Source organism: Protomyctophum parallelum (assembly GCF_964188405.1).
Source record: "Protomyctophum parallelum genome assembly, chromosome: 3".
Classification (NCBI taxonomy): domain Eukaryota; kingdom Metazoa; phylum Chordata; class Actinopteri; order Myctophiformes; family Myctophidae; genus Protomyctophum; species Protomyctophum parallelum.
Genome location: NC_139698.1, coordinates 47882393 through 47910289, shown reverse-complemented (window position 1 = coordinate 47910289; position 27897 = coordinate 47882393). Strand labels below are relative to the sequence as shown.

General features: G+C 43.0%; 1 protein-coding gene across 1 annotated transcript; it reads left to right on the top strand.

Annotated features, from left to right (window-relative positions):
- Positions 1-1428: 1428 nt before the first annotated feature.
- Positions 1429-19049, top strand: LOC310856718 (metalloreductase STEAP4-like; the record flags this gene model as incomplete). Its single annotated transcript, XM_083762189.1, has 9 exons — positions 1429-1623; positions 2810-2917; positions 4481-4551; positions 8379-8463; positions 13891-14169; positions 14909-15003; positions 15338-15491; positions 16562-16732; positions 18777-19049. The coding sequence occupies 9 exons, from the start codon at positions 1429-1431 to the stop codon at positions 19047-19049; spliced, it is 1431 nt and encodes a 476-aa protein (XP_083618315.1).
- Positions 19050-27897: the final 8848 nt, after the last annotated feature.

Genomic DNA, 27897 nt, shown 5'->3' with positions numbered 1-27897 from the left:
TACACATCACTGATGAATAAACATTACTGCCACCATGTGCTACTGCTGGCCACAGAGTTGTCTATAGTACAACCAGCCAAGGAGAACTATAGCCAGTGCAATAGACTTTTAACTGGGGGGGGGGGAGTGAGGAAGATTTTGTGCTGATTCACGTTTGTATGTTGCCTGTGTCAAAGTTCTTGAAGGACATTCCCTGATTCCTGGTATTTGGTATTCCCCCTGACGGAAAGCTCAGATAACGAGCATAGCATGGTGCAATAAACAGATCTATCTAAACCTACAGTACAGTACACACCCATTTACACACACACACACACACAAACACACACACACACACACACACACACACACACACACACACACACACACACACACACACACACACACACACACACACACACACACACACACACACACACACACACACACACACACACACACACGTCACTTGTCAGTGTAAGTGTTATTAGCCTATATACAATATGCAATATAATATAATCAGGTGCAGGTCGCGTCACTGGATTGTATTTGAAGGCTGGATACTGAATTAGTGCTACTGCCGGATATTACGGGTGGGAGCAGGTTTCCAAAACAGGACCCAAGCAGGATATTAGTTCTTTATGCTAACCAAAAAGTGGGAACATACACTTGTGATGTGAGCATAAAGTTAATTTGAGTTGACATGGGCATTGGCAGATTAAAGCTCACATTCTCACAAAGTTGCACCTTCAAGGACTACTCAACACAGTTTGTTTAAAACTAATTGCTGGGAATAATAGGTTGAATAGGTAGAGATACAGTACTGTAGGTGCATAGATATGTGATAGGCTGGCAGAGATAACCATTTGATCTGCACACTCATGCTCAGCTTTTTTTTTCTCTCTCTCTCTCTCTCTCTCTCTCTCTCTCTCTCTCTCTCTCTCTCTCACAAACACACACACACACACACACACACACACACACACACACACACACACACACACACACACACACACACACACACACACACACACACACACACACACACACACACACACACACACACACACACACACACACAGGTACACAGCATAGCAATGACGACATGAAGTGTCAGTGAAAGTTCTGTCAATAATTAACTCTGTCACAGCCCGGCTGTTGGCCCATCGGTTGGTCAGTCGTTGAGCGTACTGAGACAACTATACATTATAGGAAGGCAATCCATTTGCTATACGTGAAGGGAGAGAGAGTTGCCGTTGTGGGACCATCCTTTGGGGAGAGTCTCTCTTCCTTCCTCTTTGGATCTGAGTCGTATGTGAAAGCGGCGTGCGGCCTTACCTCCCGCCAAACACCACCAGACTGAGCTTTGATTCTCTTCTGTTCAGAGAAAGACTTTTCCTGCAGCAGCTCCTGGGTCTGTGTATAGCTGAGACACACAGAGGAAGCTTCATGTCAGGACAGGAGAAGACAGACAGCATGTGTCTGGGCCCTGTGGGGACAGCAGCCGAGCGGGAGCTGCTGTGTGTGTTCGGGACGGGCGACCTGGGTCGCTCTCTGGGAGAGCGTCTGATCCAGGCCGGCTACAGGGTGGTCTATGGGAGCCGCAGACCCCACAGCTGTGGACCCCTGCCTCATGGAGCTCAGGTACGTACACACACACACACACACACACACACACACACACACACACACACACACACACACACACACACACACACACACACACACACACACACACACACACACACACACACACACAAGCAAGCAAAAACATTTTAAGATATTTCACCAATGATTTAGTCTTTTTTTTTTACAAGGTTGGTTTATGTGCTGGAATAAACACACCATCCTCACAGCTGGGTGCCCTTCTTGAACAAGGAGTTCAGGGATACACATGCACGCTGAAGCACCTATAGGCTATAGTCACTTTTTAGCACTCTAATTCCTCAACTACATATTGTTTGACAATTGTTCATGTCTCGTATACCTTTGCTTTACAAGTCGCTGCGAGAGTGTCTGCTAAATGCTTAACACATTCTGAACGGGCACCCATTTTGGTGTTAGCATCATGTTATGCTTTAGCTATTGAAAAATAGCAGATCTACAAGCTCATATCGCGCCACCGAGTGGCGCGATACGAGCTTGTAGGTCTGCTATTTTTGAATAATCGAAGAACGACTGACATTTTTAGAATCTGATCTCAGGTCAGAATGGGTTAATCAGACCAGTGTGTGTCCAATGGAAACCTCGTATGAATCTGATCTCAGGTCAGAATGGGTTAAAAGTGTAGGCTGCATGCTGCGGTGCTGAGACGTGTGCATGAGATGTGCTGCTGCTTTATAGATGCACGAGTGTGTCTCCCTGGGGCTTGGTGGAAGCTCGGGGCCCCTGAGACAGTCAACAGGGTATACTGTAACATGCTGCATGCGTTTAGATGTATACTGTATACAGTATGCTAGATGTAAACGTGACTTCACCTGTCTAGGTCTAGTACTGTGTTTGTATTATTGATGTCTCTGCCTCCACGTGTGTCTCTCTGGATGTCTTTGTCTGTCAGTCTCCACTACCCCCCCCCCCCCCCCTCTCTCTCTCTCTCTCTCTCTCTCTCTCGTCTCCCTCTTGTGGTGTGTTGCTGTGTTTTTTCACATCTATTGCAGAGCATATAGCCAGAGTATATCCTTATATACAGTAACATGTACACGCGTGCATGCGTGCGTGCGTGCGTGCGTGCGTGTGTGCTGTGTGTGCTTGCGTGCGTGCGTGCGTGGGTGCGTGCGTGCGTGCGTGCATGCGTGCGTGCATGCTTGCTTGCGTGCGTGGGTGCGTGCAGGTACTGAGTCATGCAGCAGCAGTCCAGTATGCCAGCCTGGTCTTCATCTGTGTCCACAGAGAACACTATGACTTCCTGCGGAGTCTGGCTCCTCAGCTCAAAGGGAAGGTGAGAAAATGTATACTGTGTACCTTCTGTCAACTCTCTGCTGCGACTCGCTCCTCTGCTGGCTCTCTGTCGGTGTCCTCTCGTTTCCTGATTATAGCAGCAGTTTTTTTTGTTTTTTTTTCAACGACCCCCCCAATAACTTTGAGAGAGTCTCAGAGTTATACAGACCTGTAAAAGGTCCAGTTTCGTCCAAACGCTTTCTTGTGAGAGACAAGTCAAACTCAGAGATGAATTGTCACATCTTTGTGCCCAGTGGACCATCAAATTCCACAACCAAAGCTTGACCCCCATATGAGAACCGTAACCAAAATGAAACCCTATACTTTGTCGAGTGGCGACAGATCTACAGTAGGAGTTCACAATGCATCACAATACACTTCTAGATCTTCTTTCGCTGAATTTATGTCTACTAATATGACACGAGACACGCCCATATTATATGCTCAGGGTCACTAGGGTTCAAGTGGTTCAACGGCCGTCCACGCCCAAGCACTATAACTATATTGTCCACCACTGTCATTGTTACAGTCGTGGTTATAGGGAAGGAGCTCGAAACCCGAGCCCATTACACACACTACACAACACATTTATCGAGACCCGGTATCAATAAGCTTTGGGCTTATCGAGCCTGTTATCGAGCATAGAGGCTCATGATGTCATGTTTAACCCATTCTGACCGGGCACCCATTTTGGTGTTGGCATCACGTCGTGCTTTAGCTATTTAAAAATAGCAGATCTACAAGCTCATATCGCGCCACCGAGTGGCGCGATACGAGCTTGTAGGTCTGCTATTTTTGAAAAAAATCGAAGAACGACGATTTTTTTAATCTGATCTCAGGTCAGAATGGGTTCATCAGACCCAGTGTTTGTCCGGCGGAAACCTCGTATGAATCTGATCTCAGGTCAGAATGGGTTAAACAATCAAGAAAAGAGGCGATCGAGAAATAAATCTAATCATCCATACTGGCACAAACATGTCGGTCTAAAGGTGTATCGATATGAAGCCTGACGACCAGCACTGCCTGGGTGAAATGACGCTTTTAAAGTGACGGTACACACATTGACCATGCAGTTACAAGTTTATTTGATATGGGAGTGATGATGACACACCTGTTGTGCATCAATCTAACCAAAGCCCACAGGCTAAATCAGACATCCTTAAAGGGTGAGTCTTAACCGGCTACGTATGCATGATCCATAATCCTTTACCTTTCATTTCCATGTCATGACAACTACCTACATTAAGACATGGCAAGCCGCAGAATGCGTAATGTCTGTTACTCAAGATGCACCAGGAATACATTAGAACATTAGGTCCAACTCTGCTGTTGTCTGTTGAACTGTTCTCTTCTCTTATACATAGAAATGGAAGCAGCTTTGGGAGAGAGCAGCCCACAAGCAAATTTATTCCTCTCATAATCCTCCCTCCCTTTTTTGTCACCCAAATAACTGTCCAACAATGCTTTTTTGGGGGGAGGTGTTATACTGTACAAACCCTTATACTGTATGAAGTTCAACAGATGTTTATCTATATTGTGTCTCCTCTTGTGTTGTTATTGCCAGGTGATAATAGATGTCAGTAATAACCTGAAGAAAGGACTCTACCCCGAGGCCAATGCTGAGTACCTACAGAGGTGAGAACAGAAATAAGTTAAAGGTCTCTCCTTTCAGTTTTTCCCCCTAGTGGTCAAATCCTTTTAGGACGGCCGTGACAGTCGGTCCGTCGGTCCGTCGGTCAGTCCGTCCATCCACCACAATATCTTGAAGACGTCCAAACGGATGGATGAGCAAGTGTTTGTTGTTCTGCAGGAGAGGTGAAGTAGTGTACAGTAGGTGTGTTGTTTGTACTGTAAATCAGCATCACACAGCTGATTATACCCAAGCGTGCCAGCCAAGTTTTATAGACGACATTTCTCACGTGCAGGTCACAAAGACATTACAATTTACAATGTAAGCATTTTAGCAGACTAAATAATCCAGAGAACAAAACATGGTAATACATCAAATACATAAGAATACAGAAGGAGAAAGTGCACTAAGGGGGAAGGTGGGGGGATCATTTATGACCCTCCACTGCCGCTTATAGTGCCGGGGCAGCGTCGGTCCGATCGGCAGGCCGACGCCGCAACTGCCGAGACATGCGCTGCCGGTTAACGCGGGTGTTGTCGGCAATTGGCGGAAAATGCAGTACCTAACAGTGGAATATCTATATGACGAAACTATGCGTATATACAATATACTGAATATAGAATGCTACTGTATGTTACATTATTACACCCAGACACAAAATGAGTGCTGCACGAACCTCTTGCTGCAGGTGGACGTCTGCTCAGGCTGACTCAAAGCGCAGAACAGAGCTCCATCTAGGGTTTCCACATAGTTGGACGGACATCCGTCCACATAGTTTATTTTGTGAATATGGATTGGGATTATGGACTGGGACTTTACACTGAGACATACAGTCATGTGGTCCGGACACCTCTGTCTATTAATGCACTGGACATCCCTGTAGTTTGTTTTGTTCAGATAGAATGTGTTTTCACATGACTGATGTTGGAATGCAGAGTGCAGACGTATACTGTAACTGCAAAACAAGGTAATATAAAAAAAAATTGACAACTAGAAAAGCTTGCTGGTGAACAACCGTTTGAAATAAGTCAAGGCGGAATTTAGAGTGTGAATTCCTTGACCAATGCCAGATGTGTAAACTGCTGTTTGCCCCAGGATAATTGAACATCATCTCCTTTTGGGCAGTCTGAGGTGCCATAGATTTGTTGTTGGCTATACTTTACACTTCCCACACAAGGCCATCAGTTTGCTCTTGAGAAATTGCATTTCTGGGGATTTCTATCCATGCCATGCTGAGGAAATTGCCACTATACACCATTGTGCTGAGCACAGTGTACTACTCTTCAAAGTAATGAAAAGACATCATTGTTCATGATTCAGTCTACCTCCAACACCTAATATATCCAGCCAGCCTAAGGGTACAGTCACACATGGCCATGTCCATCCACATGATGCAGGCGATGCGACACAGATACTGAATTTGTGCATGTCTGTCCGTGCCATAATCCAACCCACTTCTCCACTTTGCTGTGGTTACTCCACCCTTCGCACAAGGATGCTCACGCACACCAAAGTCCTTTTTAGCGGTGCCGGGACTTGTCTTGAAAAAACAAGTGCCATATACTTTAATAGGACGCAGCAGGTTAAGACATATTATGAACCCAACGTTTCGGCGGTTAAGCCTTCATCAGGGAATACAGAGTCATGCAACCAATCAGAAGGTAGTAGGGAAACACAGGTTAAATAAGACCAGTCCCTGTGCTATGAGAAGTCGAGATCAAGGTCATGTGGTGTCTCAAGTTCATGTAAAGGAGGAGTTACCTAAAAGATTACTGTAAGGCCTCATATAAGAGGCTCTGGAATATCAATTCCTTGTCAGAGAGACAATTAAATACATCTGAGAAATACAGCAGATATACAGTTGTGAAACGAAGAACCATACAACAGTAAAATCTATACTACAAAATTAAATACATTCAATATAATCAAAGATATATAGAAAAACAATATTCAAAGATATATGTGGGTTAAATACATGTCCTGAAGGTAGACCCAGTACTGCCGTGCTCTGCTATGCGTACTTTTAATTCACGGGTAGTATTACTTATATACGCTTTGCCACACGGGCATGTCAGTAGATAAATAACTGTCCTATTGTGCAGGTAATAATGCCTCTGATGGGGATATTTTGACCAGAATGAGGATGCTTAAATTTGTGACATTTATGAGTGCTGTTGCATTGGGCGCACAAACCGCATTTAGGAATAGGAGCCAATACATGTTGAGTTAAATCAGACTTGACTAAATGATTTCTGAGATTCTGACCACGAGAGAAAACAATCAGAGGAGGTTTGAAAAAGGTGTTATTTAGTAGTGGATCCGATGGGTACTCCATCCTTCTCCAGCCTTGAAAATATCCACAAGCTACAGCGTTGACTGCACTTCACGCCACGCCGTTCACAGGTTTCCCCAAAATAGAGCCATATTCTTGATTTTGTAACAATACTTGAAATGAATCATTCATTGGTTCACAAATGTACACTTTATATTAAGGTCGGCTCTATGATGCATTATAAGCTCATTTATAATGCTCATTATAAATGTTTATAATCATGTATAACAACTTATAACCACATGTATAACGTATTATAAGTGCTGTTCATAATGCATTATAATGTTCAGTGAAACAGCACATTATAACTACCATAACTTAGTCAGTTATAATGGCACATAGATAACTGCTGTTATGTGTCATAACGCATTATAACAAATGTTTATTAAATGGAATAATGTCTTATAATCATCAATAATATGCTATAGCACTACTTTGAGACCTTTATGTTGGTATTTCTTAGATCAAAGTTTGACATAGCTAAAATAGCTCATAATTTTAACGACAATCACTTAAATGTCACTCAGATTTATGTGCACTGTTTCTGTAAAGAGTATACTGTATAGGTCATCATTGAATAATAACTCACCACCTGAAAATTCACATCATCAGCATCGCAGTCTCGGAAGACCATAGATATCTTGTGCCTGCATGGGAGTTAGGTCTTGACGCAGCTTCTGCTGTGGCTGAGAAGACCAGCAAGTGTGAGACAGGCTCGGCCGCAGATGACACACGCGTGCATGGGCCGGTCCCGAAGTTGTTGATGGTGTGGCGGTGTCCAGTTGTTTTTGCTTTCGCTTTGTTCTCTTTGCTTCATGGTGTTGAGCCATAAAACAATACATAATCTATGCTCTTCTTTCTTCAACTGCTTGTTAACCTGCATACAGGTGATGCATTTGTCTCTACCACAAGAATATATCATCCCAATAGCATTAGTAACTTAGATATACGTTAAAGATTAGTATACCTTAAACTGCCTCCCCCTGGCCAGCCGGGGCGCCTGATGGAGGGGAAAGGAACTGGTTGGAATAACGTGTTCCTTCCACGCGCTACGTCCAACCAGGGAAACTCCCCCCTGTCAGGTGTAAAGGACACTCAGGCATGAAGGAAGCATGAGTTCAAGTCCGTTGCTCTCCCCTTGTCCCCCATATATGGGGACTAGGTTGGTGGAGGGTGTGTAGAGCCCAGGATCACATTAGATGATTGACACAGGGGTGAAAAATGGGTTACAAAATCGTGGGATAAAAAATAGTTATTTTATTTTTAAATTAGTACCTTGAAGACTGTGTTGTGTTACGTTATAGTTTAAGCTTAAAAGTTTTTTAAGCCTGAACATTTCTTTCATTTGTTAGAATTAGTTTTTAGTTTTTTTAGGTACTTGAACTGCAGGGTTTCACGCTCTGATGTTGTTAATAAGATGTTGTTGTCACTGTCATGTGACTGACAGGCAGGAGGACTGTCACGTATTGAAAACACCTGCTGTTTTGTTGTCTGTTATAGGCTGGTCCCTGCATCTGCTGTAGTGAAGGGTCTGAACACTCTCTCCGCCTGGGTCTTGCTCAACGGACCACTGGCTGGGAAACAGGTGAGACCGGAGCCTATGACATAAGTTAACAAACCATAGTCAATAAGCCTGGCTCTTAGGGTATAGCAACAAAAAGGAGTCAACCAGCAGCTATACTGCAGGCTTAAAACTGAATGTGAAGACTATTCAGGGGGTCAACATACTACTGTATCTGATCTCTTGCAATTGTGCAATTTGGAAATGACATGGCGCACGCACACACACACACACACGCACACGCACACACACACACGCACACGCACACGCACACGCACACGCACGCACGCACACACGCGCGCACACACACACACACACACACACACACACACACACACACACACACACACACACACACACACACACACACACACACACACACACACAGACAAACACACAGAAATAAGTATTGGCCAAATTAAAAATTATGAAATCATTATAAATGTTAGAGTGTGCAATTTAACAGCAACTGTGAAACATGACATCAGTAACAGTTTGCTACTAGTGAAAAAGTACTAACGACTAAAATTAGACAGACCACTGTAGTTAACCCGCATCTACAATGAATGAAGAGCTCATAATGTCAGCTCTGGAGAGAGAGAGAGAGAGAGAGAGAGAGAGAGAGAGAGAGAGAGAGAGAGAGAGAGAGAGAGAGAGAGAGAGAGAGAGAGAGAGAGAGAGAGAGAGAGAGAGAGAGAGAGAGAGAGAGAGAGAGAGAGAGAGAGAGAGAGAGAGAGAGAGAGACTGTAATTCTAATCTCATCAAATCATCTGTTATTTGCAGCACATGTAATGTGACTGATATTATCACACTGTAAGAGGTCGGGACATTTTAACTGACACTTGGCCCTCATTGAAGTATTGTTTTTAGAGAACCCCTTGAGATGTGCCATCTGCTTCAGATATACTGTAGTTAAAAGGAATACATTTGAAAATGAGCTGTAAGCAGTGCTGCTGTCGTCTTACTGTGTGGGGGGGGCGGCACGTTTCCATTTTCATACAAGGTGCAGTGATAATTCATCTGGGCCAGTGGTTCTCAACCACCCAAAGTTTGAGAACCACTGATCTGGACAAACGAGAACAGATCTACATAAGCGGTTATCGGAATAATCCATGATAGGTAATGTGAGTTGTAGAATACGCAGGTCTGTAAATGTAAAACATATTTTCTGTTCCGGAAAGAACACCAGTAGCCTACTGAAATTGTTAAGGTTTGATTCACGGTAGATATTTAGATCAAGTCTAGGTTTTCCTCACAATTTGGCATTCGAGTGAAAGTTCTGAATCAACCCAAAGCCCATGGTATGATGATGTGATATCATCTATGCAAGTGTACTGTGTACCATACCATCAAGACAAGTAATGGTAAGACAAGTATTGCTTGTTTTTTGTCCGATGATGCGTTTGAGCCAGTCAGTTGAGTACGAAAAGAGACACAGACAGCAGCATTTTACACGCACAGAACTAATCTGGTTGCTGCATGTGCAAATGAGCAGTTGATTATAATTCTATGGGGGCCCCAGAGATAGAAATGCCATTAAATGGGGTAGCCTAATGCATGTCAGAAACTGGGGGTCCTTGAAATTAAATGGGTTGAGAATCACTGCTAGAGCCATAACAATCTTCTCTTATGGGGGTCCCTTGCATTATATGTTTTCAAATGGGGGTCCACGGGCTAATTGGTGTCAATTTGGGGGTCCTTGACGTGAACAAGTTTGGGAACCACTTTTAGGGTCATCATCTGGTATTTGGCAAGGGACCGGTGTTTAACCTTTTAAACCCTCTAGACGTAGCAAACTGGACCGCTTTCTTTCTCCATCCTACGCCAAATCTCTTCACCAAAAATAGCCGATAAATTATGTGTGGCTTTGCAACGCATAGTGAGCTTGTAGAGCTTGAGAGTTATTTCTGGCTAATGATCCACCCAGAATATGGATGCTGGAGTTCAAGTGGTTAAAAACATTTAACTTTAGATCTTAGTGAAATGAAGTGAGCGACTTTGCTGGAGTGACAACAGTGAAATGCAGACATGTAAAGCTAAACTTGAATTTATGTTTTTTTTACATTTTGTATTTATTTCAAGTGTGTGGAGAGGCCTCCAGCTACTTTAAAACATTGGCATGTACAGTGTATTGTCTGTACTGCAGTGGTTCTCAAAAATGTATGTGAAAAATACTTTTTTTCTTTTAATCGTGATACCGATAAGAACCTCAGGAATATTTTATTTCCATTGATCCAAGCCAGAATCCAATCAATTAAAATTAACTGATGCTCGTGGCCCACCCATCTGACAGCTGGCTAAGCTAGTAGGTAGGCTAAGCGCATGGTTGGGCTGTGAACGCTTTGAAGATTTTCAAGTGGGCCCAGATCCAGAAAAGCTTGAGGACCACTGGTCTACAACTGGTATACACGTCAGACTTTACATTTCATCCCATTTGGGCAAAAGATACATATGTTCTTAACCGGGAGCCAAGATGATAATAGGGTGTATGCTTCCAAATGCTCCCTTATGATGAATTACTTGTTGTCCAAGCCCAACATACCACTATAGGCTGCAGGAAATATACTGGGTAGTGGGTACTATATATCTTTCCTTCAAACCACCTCACCTAAGCTTGAACTGGCGGGGGTGTTGGGCTGTCCTACTGGTGTCGTGTGTGTGTGGTGCGTCATTCTTTTCTGAAACACCGGTCCCATGATCAAAAGTGGGCCATGCCTTGAAGACACGGCCGACACCATGTCTGTTGGTTCCTTTCGCCATCAGGAGTCAAGGTGAGGTGAGCTCCTGTGCAGTAAGATTGATAGGAGGTTACTTAGGTGTACTGTTACAGGTGACTGACTTTACCCAGGTGACTGATTTTGTCCCTAACAATGGCCTGATGAAATGAGGACAGCGTTTGTACGAACAAATACACACACACACACACACACACACACACACACACACACACACACACACACACACACACACACACACACACACACACACACAGCTTTGTGATGTGAAGATGAGAGGAATGCTTTCATGGCTGTTTCTATTTCACAGAGAGAGATGCACCAACACATAGGAACCTCCAGAGACCAAACCTGAATCTGCCTGAAATCCCCTCTCTCTCTCTCTCTCTCTCTCTCTCTCTGTAATGTACCTAAACACATAGTTATACACCCGTGTGCGCGCACACACACACACGCACGCACGCACACACACACTCTCACACACACACACACACACACACACACACACACACACACACACACACACACACACAGAATATGTGTTCTCACTTGCAAGTTGCATCATGCACGTTTTGCGAGTGTATATACATTATGAATATGCAGCGTGTCGCAAGCATGTGTGTGCGACTGTGCGTGCATGCGTGCATGCATGCGTGTTTGTGCGTGCGTGCGTGCGTGCGTGCGTGCGTGCGTGCGTGCGTGCGTGCGTGTGTGTGTGTGTGTGTGTGTGTGTGTGTGTGTGTGTGTGTGTGTGTGCGCGTGTGTGTGTGCATGCGTGTACATGCATGTGTGCTGCTGTTCCCTGGCTGGCAATTTGATTACCCAGAGAGGTCTGTGCGGTTGTGTCACATTTACATTCAGATGCAGGTTTAGTCTGTCGGCCATCCTCCTCTGTCACTGCTGTGGTAATGTATGGAGACATGGCTGGCTGCCCGCTCCACTTATAGACACACCTGGGGGCCAAAAGCACTCATTCCTGCCAACTGTACCATCTGCCTGTCAAACCACTTCTCGCTTCTCTCATTTGTTTCTCTCTCCCTCTCTCGTTCATGGTCTCTCTTGCAACCTCTCTTGTATACTGTATACCACTTCTCTCTTTCTGTCTCTCTGTCTCTCTCTCTCTCTCTCTCTCTCTCTCTCTCTCTCTCTCTCTCACACACACGCACGCACACACGCAGACTTTTTTCCCAAACAATTGAAATCTTCTCATCATGGCGGTGGGAGTGGAGTAACATAAGTCCCACGTGCGGCAGTAAGAGACGTGAGAACAGGATTACATGACGTGCAGCGGCGACGTCCATGTGGCGTGCACGTGTCTTTAGATAGACAGTAGGCCTACTGTACGCCTCAAACGCCTCAAAAGACCCAAACACAAGGCGAGGAAATATTCCAGGCCCATTGTCCTGAACATTTTAACCATGATGAAATTCCTGTTAAACTTGCTAGAGATTATAAACAGCTGACAGCTTGTTTGACAGCAACATTCACACCTTGCAACAATAGGCCGCTGAATGCATCCATTTATCAGAATGAGTTGCTTGCCGGTGTCATGCTGTGACGCATTGTGAGCCTATCTGCTATTTCTGTTGCTCGACACAATGTCTCCTGACTCTGTCTCTCCTCATATCTCAGCTCTTTAAGGAACAGAATTTTTTATTTTCAGGTACAGTATAGGTTGCAAATGTTCGGCCAATCAGGCAGGTGAAGTTCTAATGCATTTTATTAGGTTCAAGCCACAGTACATCATCAGAATCAATTCTGGTCAGAGTCAGACATAACCTTATTTTTGTGACAGTTCAAAACAAATAAACAAAAACAAAACCATGTGCATTTTGATAGTGCTCCAGTTCCAATTTTGTCATCACTTCCAATTTCACTTGTTTAATCTGTATCCTGTCTGAATTCTCTATCCTGATAAAACTGGCATCCCGACATTAAAATGCATATTTTTTGTTGTTTACTAAAGAGCTGGAGACAGGAGACTCCTGATACTGAACAAACACTCTATAGCAATTCGTACTATCAGAACACTTATTTTAACCAATGAAAATCACATACCCTATAGGCCCATATGTAATAAGATTCTTCTGCATGATCACCACTAACATAATATACAGATTCTATGTGAGACGCCAAGCCAATTCACAAACTTGCTAGCTTTAGCTATTTAAAAATAGCAGATCTACAAGCTCATATCGCGCCACCGAGTGGCGCGATACGAGCTTGTAGGTCTGCTAATTTCGAAAAATCGAAGAACGACTGACATTTTTAGAATCTGATCTCAGGTCAGAATGGGTTCGTCAGACCAGTGTGTGTCCAGTGGAAACCTCGTATGAATCTGATCTCAGGTCAGAATGGGTTAAATGAAAACTCTGATTCTCGCTGTGCACGGCATGTTTCTTTTAGATTTCAGAATGACCTGTGTTGCGACCATGGGCCGTAGATACATTCAGTTCGGTATGCAGGGTCGCCCAAATCAACCACTATACAGTAACTATATATCGGTCACCACTGTTGTCATAATCCTCTTGAGGTTTAATGACTTTAAAAACAATATCTTCATAGTTATAGTTAATTAGTTATAGTGCTTGTGTGGACTGCCCGCAACTCTCCACGTGTCTGTTGTACTGCACGTGCGCCTGTGTGGGGACGCTGCATGTACGGTATGGATGGACAGTAGTGCTTTCACTCTCCACTTGTCTCTTCTGTACTGCAGGTGTACATTTGCGGGGACAGCGCTGAGGCCAAGCAGATGGTAGCAGACCTTTCCACCAGCATGGGTCTCAGCGTCGTAGACAGGGGTTCCCTGTCAGCCTCCAGGGAACTGGAGGATTTCCCCCTGCAGCTTTTCCCCCAGTGGAGACTGCCTCTGTGCCTGGCCACCGGCCTCACCGCCTTCTTCTACTTCTACCTGCTCGTCAGAGACGTCATATATGCTGCCGTGGAGCGGAACAAGGACATCTCTTATAGGATCATTGTCGCCCTGGCTAACAAGGTACAGCGTCGGAGACAAGATACACACAAACAAACATTGACCCATATAGCTCTAAAATGTATTGTGAAAACATATCTGAGATTTGGCTAATGGAAATATATATTCAAATTAGACTTGAAAATACATTCCCGCGAGTCCACATTTCCTTCCACACTTTTTACAGATTGACTTAAGCGTGGGCGACTGGGCGTGCTTATTATAACATTATTGCTGTGGCAGTGGCACTGGGGAAGAGGCTGAGACGCTATACACCTCTGCCAGTGTGACATTATTGTCACAGAACCCCAGAAATCCAGGCAGCTCAGTCTTGTGGCTTAAAAGCGTTCCTTCCTTAGCCAGTGGAAAGCCTCTTGCTATCCTGCAGCTCAACTATTGACAAGTGCCTAATGCTTGCGTCTTATACCAAGAGAGAAACATCTGTTCATTGGCTAACTAAGTATCCGATTCTTGATATAGGTAGTAGTATGCCCTGATGCCCGTTGGGAACAAACCCCTTAGGAACGCCTGCCCCTCTGGTTATGCAGTATACCAGTAGCTACAGTACCTGTTGTATCCGTTGATACGCAAGGCAAGTTTTACTGAGCAGTCGAACAGTTCTCAAGCTATGCTGGGGACACAGGTATAGGACATCAGATACACACACTTGCAGAGATGTCACACATTTATAGATTAGAAATAAATAAATGGATGGATGGATGGATGGATTTAGTTCCTGTTATTTTGTCTGCTCATGCTTCAGGTCTTCCCCATTGTGTCTCTGGTCATGTTATCTCTGTGCTACCTGCCTGGAGTCCTGGCCGCCATTCTGCAGCTCTACAGAGGAACCAAATACAGGTCAGGCAGCAACACGCAGGACCAACTTCTGTGTACTTCCATGGTTTCAGACCTTGCCCCCGGCACTTTCCTGTTATTCCATCCTCTATGGTCACAGCTCATACAGGAGCATTTTGCGAGCGTTGTGGAACCGCGGCACCATTTCACAGGAGATGCTTTTTATGTGTGCAAAGTAACGCAAGATTGTCCTCCGAGGTGTCTGGTGACACAAGGTCAGTGTCACGCTATAGTGTCACACTTTCTTTCTTTGTTTCTTTTTTTTTTTACACCGAACCTTTGATGGAGAAACATGGGGCTGGCCTCCATAAAATGAAGGTGTCGTCATGTTTTCCAGGCGCTTCCCTGATTGGCTGGACCGCTGGATGCTATGCAGGAAGCAGATTGGTCTGTTGGCGCTGGCCTTTGCCTTCCTGCATGTCGTCTACACCTTCGTTATCCCCATCCGCTACGCCGTCAGACACAAGCTCATCTCAACGGTGGTGGACGAGGTGAAGTGGCACAAAACACATTATCCCTTAACCCATTCTGACCTGAGATCAGATTCAAAAAAATGTCTATTACATCCTGACAGTTTCATTATTAACCCATTCTGACCTGAGATCAGATTCTAAAAAGTGTCTTCGATTTTTCAAAAATAGCAGACCTACAAGCTCGTATCGCGCCACTCGGTGGCGCGATATGAGCTTGTAGATCTGCTATTTTTCAATAGCTATAAAGCATAACATGATGCTAACACCAGAATGGGTGCCCGTTCAGAATGGGTTTTAAACACCATTACGGGTAACCGTACTACCTCAGGGCTCAATGCTATAGTGTATTTTCATTTTCCTCTTATAGTGGGGGAAAGCTTCCGCTGAAAATAGCCGATCGCGAAATCAGCGCGTCGCGTTGTGAGCTTGTCGATCTGCTATTTTCAGCGGAAGCTTTCCTCACAATTCCGATGCTGGGGTTCAAGTGGTTAACACACTGGTTCCCAAACAAGGGGGGCCGGGACCCATTTGTGGGTCCCGGATACATTTTTATGGGTCCCTTTATTTTTTTGGTTTCCTACATTTTGTTTTTTAATTCATATTATTAAAAAGATTGAATGAAATAAAAATCCCCAAAAAGCTAAACAAATCGTGGATTATTATAAATAAATTCAAAATTATTTTTCCAAAGTAATTTCATGAATAAAAATAAAAAAATCGATAAATTAGAAAACTATAGTGAAAATAGCCGATCTGTCTTGAGCTTTTTATTTTCACTAGTTTCCATCCCGGGGCAAACATCTCATTTCTCTTTTGGGTCACGAGCTAAAACGTTTGGGAACCACTGCATTAAACATTTCACATTTATGTTTCATCCCAAGATTAGCCGACATATATAATTGAAAATGTAGTTTCTGTAAAGAAAGAACAGCCTAAATGCTTGCCTTGCAGGGCCCCCGATGAGGTCAAGCTGGAAAAGATTGTGAATTCTGCCACACACTTTGACAGCTACATTTTTTCAAACCTACATTGTGAAATGTGGAACTTTTTTTTTTCATGCAATATGGATGGCGTGTTATGTGTTCCAGATGAAGGAGAACAAGACGACTCCCTTTGACTTTGACAATACGGAGTCGTGGGGGACAGACTCCATGTTTGCTTGTGGGCTTCTGGGCTTCTTCCTGTACGTTCTGCTGGGACTGACCTCCCTGCCGTCGGTGGGAGCCACTCTCAGCTGGAGAGAGTTCAATTTTGTCCAGGTCTGTATGAATGTATGTATGTGTGTATGTGTGTGTGCGTGCGTGTGTGCGTGCGTGGGTGTGTGCGTGCGTGCGTGCGTGCATGCGTGCATGCGTGCATACATGCGTGCTTGCCTGCGTGCCTGCCTGCGTGTTTGCAATAATTCCCATTTGTAGTTCAGTCATTAAAACATTCTTAGAAGCCAAACGTCACCTGCAATGCTAATCCCAGTCTGGTTAATGAGGTGTCTAACACCAGTGCACAGCATGGACGCACAGATAACTTTAGGCCTGGACTTTAAATGTTAAGTTATTCAATTATGATACTTGGGCATATAAATCCCCACCGGCCAGATGACTGTTAATACAGGTCGCTAGTCCGTTTGTGTAAAGGTCAGAGAGAGAGAGAGAGAGAGAGAGAGAGAGAGAGAGAGTATAGGCAAGTAAGCAGTCAAGGTCAGGCTAATCTTTATAGCTTAATCTTGTGCAGAGGAGTTGCCCAGATATGAAATGAAGTACTAGAGCATTATAATGGTTGAAAGAGTTCATTGTAATAATAACCAGTAAAGACGCCTAAGGGCGAGAAGCCAACAGCAGACTGCTCGGCCGCTGCATGGCGCTTTGGCATGGGGGGTCAGATCAACATATGGAATCAATTCTGTACTAGTACATGTCTTGAGTGTATACAGGGTTTGATGAGGTCAGATCAACATATGGAATGTCAGAACAGGTCAGCTGCATATATGGAGATCTATGGGTGGCAGCGGGGCAGCTAGTGTCTTGAGTGTACAGGGTTTGATGAGGGCCCAGGTAGGGCCGGGCCTTAATTTTCGGGGGCCTGTTGAGAAGAACTCTAGTATAGTGCTTTATTACACATGTTACACTTGGTTGAGGTAACATAGGGCTGAGGGAACTTAGGACCTATTTTGTGATGCAAAATAACTAGCGCAAAATGCACGTCAACCAAGTTGTATCCCTTTAATGCGTAGGCTACTCTTTTCAATGGGAGATGAGTACTAGCCAATAAACTCTCTCTCTCTCTCTCTCTCTCTCTCTCTCACTCTCTCTCTCTCTCTCTGAGAGAGCGAGGGTGAGACAGAGTGTGTCCAATAACCCGCAGCTTATTGTAGGTTTGTACAGCACTTTGTTGCATGCCACTCTGGTTAAAAAGGTGAAATGAAACTGCATTATCCCAAAACACAGCCTCAAAGGCCACTATAGTGGCATGAATCCAATTATACTAGAGAGACAGTGAAATATATTTTATTATCTTTAACCAAGCAGCCCAGCATACTTATAACAAGCAGGACAATATACTGGAAGGAAAGGTTCATTTTCGTTTCAACAGAGAATTCTTCAAAGAACTTCACACTTTGTTCTACGACATAATTTTCATTATTTGTCTTTAACTCATATTATTTGTGTACAGTATGTGGTTCAAAATGTTTTAATTAATAATAATAACATTCTGATCTGTAGTTGTTTAACAAAACATCTCGATAAAGTAAGGCGTTTGTATAGAGGTGTGAAAAATGTCTTTGAAGATCTGTCAGGAACTTGTGATGGAGATAACGTGTTATAAGTCACCACTATTTAGTATTTACTATTCAGTGTCTGAAACATGTCTTAATGTTATTAATTCAGTGATGAATTGACAACTTATAGAGTTTCACAGCTCATATACACAGAGTGGAATTTGTACACTATAACAGTATACAGTATACTGACCAAACTAAGGAGAAAGACGAGGCTTCCTGTATGAAAGACCCACGGCAGAAAGGAGAGATAATGTTGTTCAATACTAATGACGATGTTTAATTATTCAGTTGTTTGGTTTACAATCACTTTCTAAGAATAATGTGGTTGTTTTATTCAATTAGCCTTTAAATAATGAGACAATTTGTGTGTGTGTGTGTGTGTGTGTGTGTGTGTGTGTGTGTGTGTGTGTGCGTGTGTGTGTGTGTGTGTGTGTGTGTGTGTGTGTGTGTGTGTGCGCGCGCACGTGCGTGCATGTGCGTGTGCGTCTGTGTGTGTGTGTGTGTGTTTGTCTCCCTCTGTCCCTCAGTCCAAGCTGGGACACCTGACGCTGTTTGTGTGCACGGTGCATGGCTACCTGTACGGCTGGAACAAGTTCCTGAAGCTGTCCACCTACAAGTGGTACACTCCTCCAGGCTACATGCTGTGTCTGATCATTCCCTCTGTGGTGTTGTTCTGCAAACTGCTGCTGCTTCTCCCCTGCGTCGACCGCAGCCTCACACGCATACGACAAGGCTGGGAGAGGAGGAGCGACCCGGGAGGAGCTGAGAGAGGAGAGGACAACAAGGCTACGCAACTCTGAAACAGAGCTGGGCTGTGTGTGCCCATTCAAAAGCACACGTACAGTTTCTATAGAAACGCTTAAATACAGTATTTAAGCTAAATGCATTTATTGTGGACAAGATTTGTTTTCTTCCTATAATCAGTATACATTCCAGAGCAAGGAAAACAGAGCAAACAGCCCTCAATGGCTTACCAATATAATTGACTTGCCATGTTGATCAATTCATCATAGTCGTATGTGTTAGCCTATTGTTTATAACATTATTTATTATTATTTCAGCCTATATATAATACTTAAATTGAGAATGGTGTTGGTTATAGTATATTATTTGCTATTCAGTATTGTACAGATACAAAAAACAGACAATAGTTCACCTACAAAAGTCTTAGATCTTTTGCAATATATCTCATATTTCTGTCTGAGGAATATGGATGCTGGGGTTCAATGTGGTTATAAAGCAGGAAGCACTATAGTATGTACTATACTGTATGTACAGTGTATGTGACAGCACCTTAGTTATGGGAACAATCTGGTCAGAGATGTGTCTGCATTAGAAATATAGTGTGTAAATGTAACTCCTTGAGATCAAACACAAGATGAAAGGGGTTAAGCATCAAATGCTTGCAACTCAACTGTGATTTAAACTTGCAAAAGGATTTTACTGTAACTTATTAAAACGTGTTTTACTTATTTAAAATGACTGAAGACAGCAGTGGTGTGTGTGCTTGCTGGTTTTTAATTTAGAAATATGTAAATATTGAGCTTCATCAGCAAATTCTTGGCGCTTGTTACCAATGCTGTTGCAGGCACGTGCAGAGGGGGGGGGGGGGGGGGGGGGGGTTGGGCACCTGCCCTTTTTCAGAAAGTGCCCTTTCTGAAAGTGACAATTTTTTTTGCCACATAAGGGCATGTGGGGGGAGGGGGGGGGGGGGTGTGATGTGTGGGGCCAATACGAGCTTTACCAGCAACCATCTTGACCAAAACCTTACCCATAACCTTAAACTTTTTTTTACTTTGTTGTTTTGTTGTTACTGTTGACTTGTATTGTGGGTGTTGTGGAAAATCCAATAAAATAATAATCACAAAAATAATAATAACCTGCCCTATAGAAGCTCAGTCTCCACTCTCCACACCACTGATTCACAACACAACAGCTTGCAATTGCAACCACTAAAGATGCAACTTGTTGCGTTGTGAATCAATGGCGTGAGCTTAAGGTTAACCAAAAACACGATGCATAACAGGTTTGTACAATTACAAAGTCAGGTGGAATCGCTTTTTGTAGGTTTTCATGCAAAGGTTATGCTTTTTGTACCAACCTGAGTGAAATTACTTTGAAATAATACATTTTAGATCAGACATCAATGTTTATTCTGGGGACACATGCATGTGTACAGTATGCATAATGTGTCAAACTAACTTTTTCGCTACAAGCAAAACCCCATACTTTTTGTTTTCCTAGATGTGTATCTCCATTTTTAATGCACACAGTTGTGTTTATGCTTTGGTAGGAGCGGCTTTTGTTTGATGTCAACACTCCATCTTTTTTCCACTGGATGTGGAGAAAAATAGACAGATATCCCCAGCTGAAATGCATTGTTTTGATAAACATAGACAGCTTGTTTCCTGTTCCTGTCTGCTCTCCCCTCCAGTGCTGGTAGTAGATCCCAGAGGTCGTTCTCTTTTTTTCAGAGGCTTATTGATCTTTTTCCTTCTCTAACATAGACACCTCTCGCCCCCAATCTGGCTTTTGTCTTTATTTTTGAGTGTGCACGCACATGCACCACCCACAAGCACACTGCCGACATGGGAGATTGCTATCTCTGTGTGTGAAGCGTGTATAATGCATGCACGCACAAATGCACACACAAACACAAAAGAAAAACAGACTGTATACGGTGAGGGAAAGGTCAGCACTGCTGGTTATAAAATTTACACACTTGTGAGTTGTGACCCACAAACGCACCAAACCCTGAGCGGTATGTCTGTGTAATGTACGCAGATCCTTCTTCTCAGCCCTCAGCGTAACATTCCGTCAGACAACATCCTATTATCTCACATTTTAACCACATTATCTGCACATGCAATCTACAATATCATGTACTCTCATGCTGCGCATCATTCTCCCATTACCGAGCGAGTCTTTGTTGATGTTGCTGTAGGGCTCTGATCTACAAGCCAGATTACAGCAAAGCAGTAGCATTATAGCTCAGGAGAGAATCAAGACGTATCCGAAGCAAAGACATCAGCCCACTTGCGTTCATCATCAATTCGTCTCGTGTTTAATTTCACACTTGCAGAGGCCCTGTAACCTGATTATTCCGTGTCTGACCGCGATCCATGCGCCCTTCCCCAGGAGCGTATATACACAGGGCTGAAACTAGGTAGGTAGCCTACATTTGCCATCAGCATGTGTCTACATACGTAGAGAACTGTACACTTTATCTAATGTAGAACAATAGTGCCTGGGATTCACATGTTAAATCATGTATGCAGATTTTCCCTTGTGAAACGTACCGTCTGATTAGAATGATGCAAGTTTGATGTAAAAGGTTGCAGGCTAAAATATGGTTTCTCTCCTTAATTGGTAAGTCGTGTCCAAAGAATGTATTTAGATTTGATTTAAGTTAAGTCAAAATGTTTGAAAGAGAAAATAATCAATAAACACTTGATAGTCTATAGCTGTGCTTGTAAAATGTTAAAATGACTACATTTATCACACAGTTGATCGTTTCTTCAAAGCATCACTGCCTGTGATCTCGAGTATGTTTCCACTTCCAGGTTTCATTGAATTCATTCAAACCTTTATTCTCATAAGACACTGAGGTTGCCCTTTGTTTGCAATTGATAGGTATTTTTGGTGTTTGGTGAATGAAGGGGTCATTGGCCATGTGTAGATACTGTAGATATAGTAACTCTCTCTCTCTCCCCTAGCCTGCGGGAGATAAAGAATTGTTTTGATTTGACTGCTTCCCTCTGTGAAACAACATGTTTTTCGACCTTCGCCGCGGCAGACACTTCGTCTTGCTCGCTGCTTTAATTACGTCGGTATAATGTTATTTTAGTCTCCAACACTGTTGATAACCTCTGAACTTTTATGGTTCACTTCCCATTCGTCATACTTCCTGGGAATTCCCAGGAAGTGTGAGTGGCCACGTCAGCTAAGGAGACCTCCCCGGCCATAGGGGTCGCCAATATTACAATTTTATTAGCCTATGAACCCAAAATGAATTGCTTCCTATGTCATTCTTGTTTTGTTTTGCCAGTCCTATATAATGTAATCCCGGACATTGTCCGGGGGAGACTTTTTCACGATGCTGTTCTGTAAAGTCCGTTCTGCTCCCCAGCTAATATACATTGATCCTTGGAAAAGTCTGCGTTGAGTGTGTGTTGCCTCCGTTCATTGTGTCATGTCTTGGTATTTTTCCTGCTGTAAGTAATTCTACTCTTTTCCTTCTTAAGTATGGTATTGCAGCTCTTACCCTAAAGTATTTTTCTGTAAAAGGTTCATTTATATAGTATTATAGTTTATCAGTTGAACCTTATAACATTGAATATAAAGTTTAAATATGCTCCTGGTCTAAAAAGGTTTACAACCCTTTAATCCATTACAATCTATATATAGTTTAATTTGGACTTGAGTACTTTTACTTGAGTACATTAATTATGCCTCTCCTGCTACGGGAGTATCAACGATTTATTAGCCTGGAATTCAAAGGTTATCTGGGCGAATATGCACAGCCACTTTTAACCCCGTAGCTACCAAATGTTAGCATAGGAGGCTGCATGTCTCAACAATTAAACCTATGGCTATTAGACTTTAGCGATGTCAATTTTGAGGGTCTAAAGACCCTCAAAATAAATTTTTTCCAACAATTGGTCCTTCGAGCCGGATGCTTTATAACAGGGTTTTAATGCTCTGACAAAGTTTAAACGAACTAGCGTAGTCCAAATAGCCTAGGTTTTCCGATCTTTTTCTTATCTCTCTTTCCCTCTGACACCACTTGGAGCAATGAACGAGAGACGCAGACACCATTTTTTCTCAGCCATAACTTTTCATTGGAACAATACCATATATTTTCTGGAATGGACGAAGACCTGTTTAAGGACAGGACAGCATCCATTTTTTTATTTTCTTTTATTTGATTCACCGCAACCTGGAAGAGTTTCGACTGGCTGCGTTCAGCGAACTTCCATGGATCCTGCTTGCCTCTCCTACACATTCAGTTAAGTAAATCAACGCTGGATGTCTTTCTCTGTCTTAAATAGATTATACTGTCATTATAACTATGTTCTTCGTTATCCAATTGTGTAATTTGCTTTATGCCAACTGTATATTTCTTTTTGTGTGGTAGAAAGGATATCTATGCCTTTTTCGACGTGCGTGGGTCATTATCGCGAGTGATTTACCGCTGCGTGGGAGGGGGTCCTATAGATATTAACGTTTTTGGTGTCTCTAACTTCGACGGGAGGGACGAGGGTACCAGGAGGGGTTCTTTTTATACCAAAAAGGGTCTCAGTTCGGTTGGTATCATTATTCTAGTGTGTTTTCTTGTCACAGGCTCTTCTCTCTCTCTCTCCCTGTCTGTGATTCGTCAATGTGAGTGTGTGTGTATCCACCCCTGTGTGTGTGTGGGCGTGCATACGTTCTTATCTGCATCTCTCGGTCTTCTCTCTCTGAGTAACACAGCCGGGTCTCATACGAGTTTTCCAGATTGAACGTTTGGTCTGTGTTTATCCTATGTGTGTGCATGCGTGCGGGGGCTCCCTCCCTCCCACCCATTTCAATGTGCTCGTAGCAGAGTGCAACGCCATCTTGTTTCATCACTTTAGTAGTTTTTAGGTAAAGCTAAAAAATCCTGACTTTTAGTCAGGGAGCCAAAGAGTACATTTTCCATATTTCCAAATTATAGTCAGGGAGCCTGAACCCAAATTTTAATTTTGGTATTTTTACAGTTTTTACTGCATTTCATACATTTTTGATGGCCTCCATTGTGAACGTCTGTTCTATCTGGCATTCCCCTTTTTGCCATACATAGTATCATAATAATCTGTGTTTCCTGAGCCTTTTGCGATGTGTAGGCCGCCGCCTACACGTCGGGGGAAGGTTTGGGGGGTCATTTTCCGGTAAATCTTACCATTTTCCAGTCCTGTACCCTGTGTTGCCCCTTCATAGTGGCCCACAGGTCCCTGTACCATGTGTTGCCCCTTCATAGTGGCCCACATGTCCCTGTACCCTGTGTTGCCCCTTCATAGTGGCCCACAGGTCCCTGTACCATGTGTTGCCCCTTCATAGTGGCCCACATGTCCCTGTACCCTGTGTTGCCCCTTCATAGTGGCCCACAGGTCCCTGTACCATGTGTTGCCCCTTCATAGTGGCCCACATGTCCCTGTACCCTGTGTTGCCCCTTCATAGTGGCCCACAGGTCCCTGTACCATGTGTTGCCCCTTCATAGTGGCCCACATGTCCCTGTACCATGTGTTGCCCCTTCATAGTGGCCCACATGTCCCTGTACCATGTGTTGCCCCTTCATAGTGGCCCACATGTCCCTGTACCATGTGTTGCCCCTTCATAGTGGCCCACATGTCCGCATACTTTTTCTCTGTCTATCTCTGTCTGATACTATGTTATTATTATTATTTTTGTTAAGAACCAGTTTATTCATGATTAATGTGGTTTTTCATGTCATTCACCAGTTTGTTCTTTGTTTTTTTTTCTGTTTATCTATACAGAAAAGGACTGCTGCAGGTGGGAGTCGCGGTCGGGTGGACAGGCCGAGAATTTCAAAGCCCACAAATGCGATGGAGTAGAGTTCTCTCTGCGTCAAGTCTCTGAAAAGTGTTTGTTGATTGTGGACTTCGAAATTCCATTCTTGTATACAAGGTTTGACCCGCAGACCCGACCCCCCAGCGCAGATCCGTCTAAATTCACTATGGTTAGGCCCAACCCCAGAACAGTCTGCCCTAATCAGTTGCCCATAGATTTCCCATATGGAACAAATTTATTCCACTCACGTTTCACCAGACATTTTTTGTTTTCGTTTCACCAGACATTTTTTTTGTTTTCATGTTGTATGTGGTTTATTAAATGTTTTTCTTTTCTGTTTGCTAATTTCTGCTTCCCAAGACATGTTCCCCTAATATTCCCTTCTCCCCACAATTAAATAAATATTAGGTAATTTTGATTTGATTTGATTTAATATTTACTGTTATAACCATTCCCTTTCATCATAAGATCTGAGAGCCCATTACATAGATTATTTGAACTGATTTATCCCATCTTTGGGACCATCTAAATTTCATTCCATTATGATTCATTATCCCACCTCATCATATTTTGATTATTTTAATTTCATATTGGATTAATATTTCCCCTAAATTGGAATATCCCCCCTGTAAACAGTTAACTTTATTTTCCCCCATAACATAACCTATTATCCCAGAACCACCCCTTTCACCTTAAATTAAGTTTAATATAGGAACATCTCCTTCTCCATTTTATTATTTTGGTTTTTATCATCATGAGTTCGATTTGGACTAGGCATTAATCTCCCCAGAATCAACTTGATTCTATATCTGACCTGTATATGGTACTAAGGGACTCCCAAAGACATTGTTGCGACATCGCGCTGGAGCGCATGAATAATATCACCATCAGAATACCCCGTTTCCCCTCTCCAAGCTCTTGAACCATGTGACGCCATATCAGTATCGCCCACATGGCTGTTTGCAGAGAATGATGAATGAACCATTGTATCTGTGAACCTGTCGTTAGGAGGGGGGGGGGAGGGGCGAAGAATCGGCTCCGACAACGAGCCAAAAGAACTCTCGCAGATTCAGTTCTGACAACGAACTGATGGCGAACCAGAAGAACTGCTCTAAATTGAACACTCATGTGGTCAAAATGACACATCTCGCCGGCCAGGCCTTGGCTGCAACGGTTTGCTGGGTTGGTTGCCAATCCCGAAGATATCACCATCATCATCATCAAGAGAGAAAAGCCATTCTTTCTCTTTCCCACGAGTACCATCTAAATAAGGATTTTATGCCTAGTAAAGTTGAAATCATTGTGTTTTTTATTATTTTTCATTGTTCTTGTTGCCATTCTGTTCCATTTTGATCCATAGTATAAAGTAAGTTTTTCCCCTGAGGATTTGATATTGTCACATGTCATATGACCCTTCACTCACCAATGCGATGGAGTTTGATAGGTATTTTTGGTGTTTGGTGAATGAAGGGGTCATTGGCCATGTGTAGATACTGTAGATATAGTAACTCTCTCTCTCTCCCCTAGCCTGCGGGAGATAAAGAATTGTTTTGATTTGACTGCTTCCCTCTGTGAAACAACATGTTTTTCGACCTTTGCCGCGGCAGACACTTCGTCTTGCTCGCTGCTTTAATTACGTCGGTATAATGTTATTTTAGTCTCCAACACTGTTGATAACCTCTGAACTTTTATGGTTCACTTCCCATTCGTCATACTTCCTGGGAATTCCCAGGAAGTGTGAGTGGCCACGTCAGCTAAGGAGACCTCCCCGGCCATAGGGGTCGCCAATATTACAATTTTATTAGCCTATGAACCCAAAATGAATTGCTTCCTATGTCATTCTTGTTTTGTTTTGCCAGTCCTATATAATGTAATCCCGGACATTGTCCGGGGGAGACTTTTTCACGATGCTGTTCTGTAAAGTCCGTTCTGCTCCCCAGCTAATATACATTGATCCTTGGAAAAGTCTGCGTTGAGTGTGTGTTGCCTCCGTTCATTGTGTCATGTCTTGGTATTTTTCCTGCTGTAAGTAATTCTACTCTTTTCCTTCTTAAGTATGGTATTGCAGCTCTTACCCTAAAGTATTTTTCTGTAAAAGGTTCATTTATATAGTATTATAGTTTATCAGTTGAACCTTATAACATTGAATATAAAGTTTAAATATGCTCCTGGTCTAAAAAGGTTTACAACCCTTTAATCCATTACAATCTATATATAGTTTAATTTGGACTTGAGTACTTTTACTTGAGTACATTAATTATGCCTCTCCTGCTACGGGAGTATCAACGATTTATTAGCCTGGAATTCAAAGGTTATCTGGGCGAATATGCACAGCCACTTTTAACCCCGTAGCTACCAAATGTTAGCATAGGAGGCTGCATGTCTCAACAATTAAACCTATGGCTATTAGACTTTAGCGATGTCAATTTTGAGGGTCTAAAGACCCTCAAAATAAAAATTTTCCAACAGCAATGTCGTCGAGATACATCACAGTACAATTACATTTTCATATCAATATCCAATAATGATAAAACAAAACAAAAACATTTCCCTAATCATGTGATACAACACAAGTTTAAAAGCAGTTGCAGAAACAGAGTTTTCACGCTGATTAAACTGCATTCCTGATGTTGACGTGTCTGCTCCATTCTTGCACCCTATATGAAGCCATGCAGAACTAAACAGACTGATCAAGGTTTGTTGTTGTTGAAGACATTATTCCTACTGCATATGTACTAGTTTTTTATCATAGTGAGCTACAATAGATTACAGTTGAGAGTTGTCATCTTGTGCAGCAGGCAGCTGCAACATGAAAAAAGCAACAAAAAAGGACCGCTAAAGTATCTAGCAAGGTGTATGTGTATGTCTTGTGTATGTGTATGTTGCACCTACTGTAGGTGTCTTTGTACGGTGTACTTGCACTGTATGTAATGTTGTACGTATGTGTATAGGACCCCCTCTAAAACTAGATGCTGTATCTCATCCTCCCAATAAAGTTCTGAGAAGTTCTACCATCATTTATGATCATCCACAAACAGATGTGATGTTTAGTTGTTTCGAACAGAGGCACAATCTTGTAATTACTGTCTCATAAAGAAT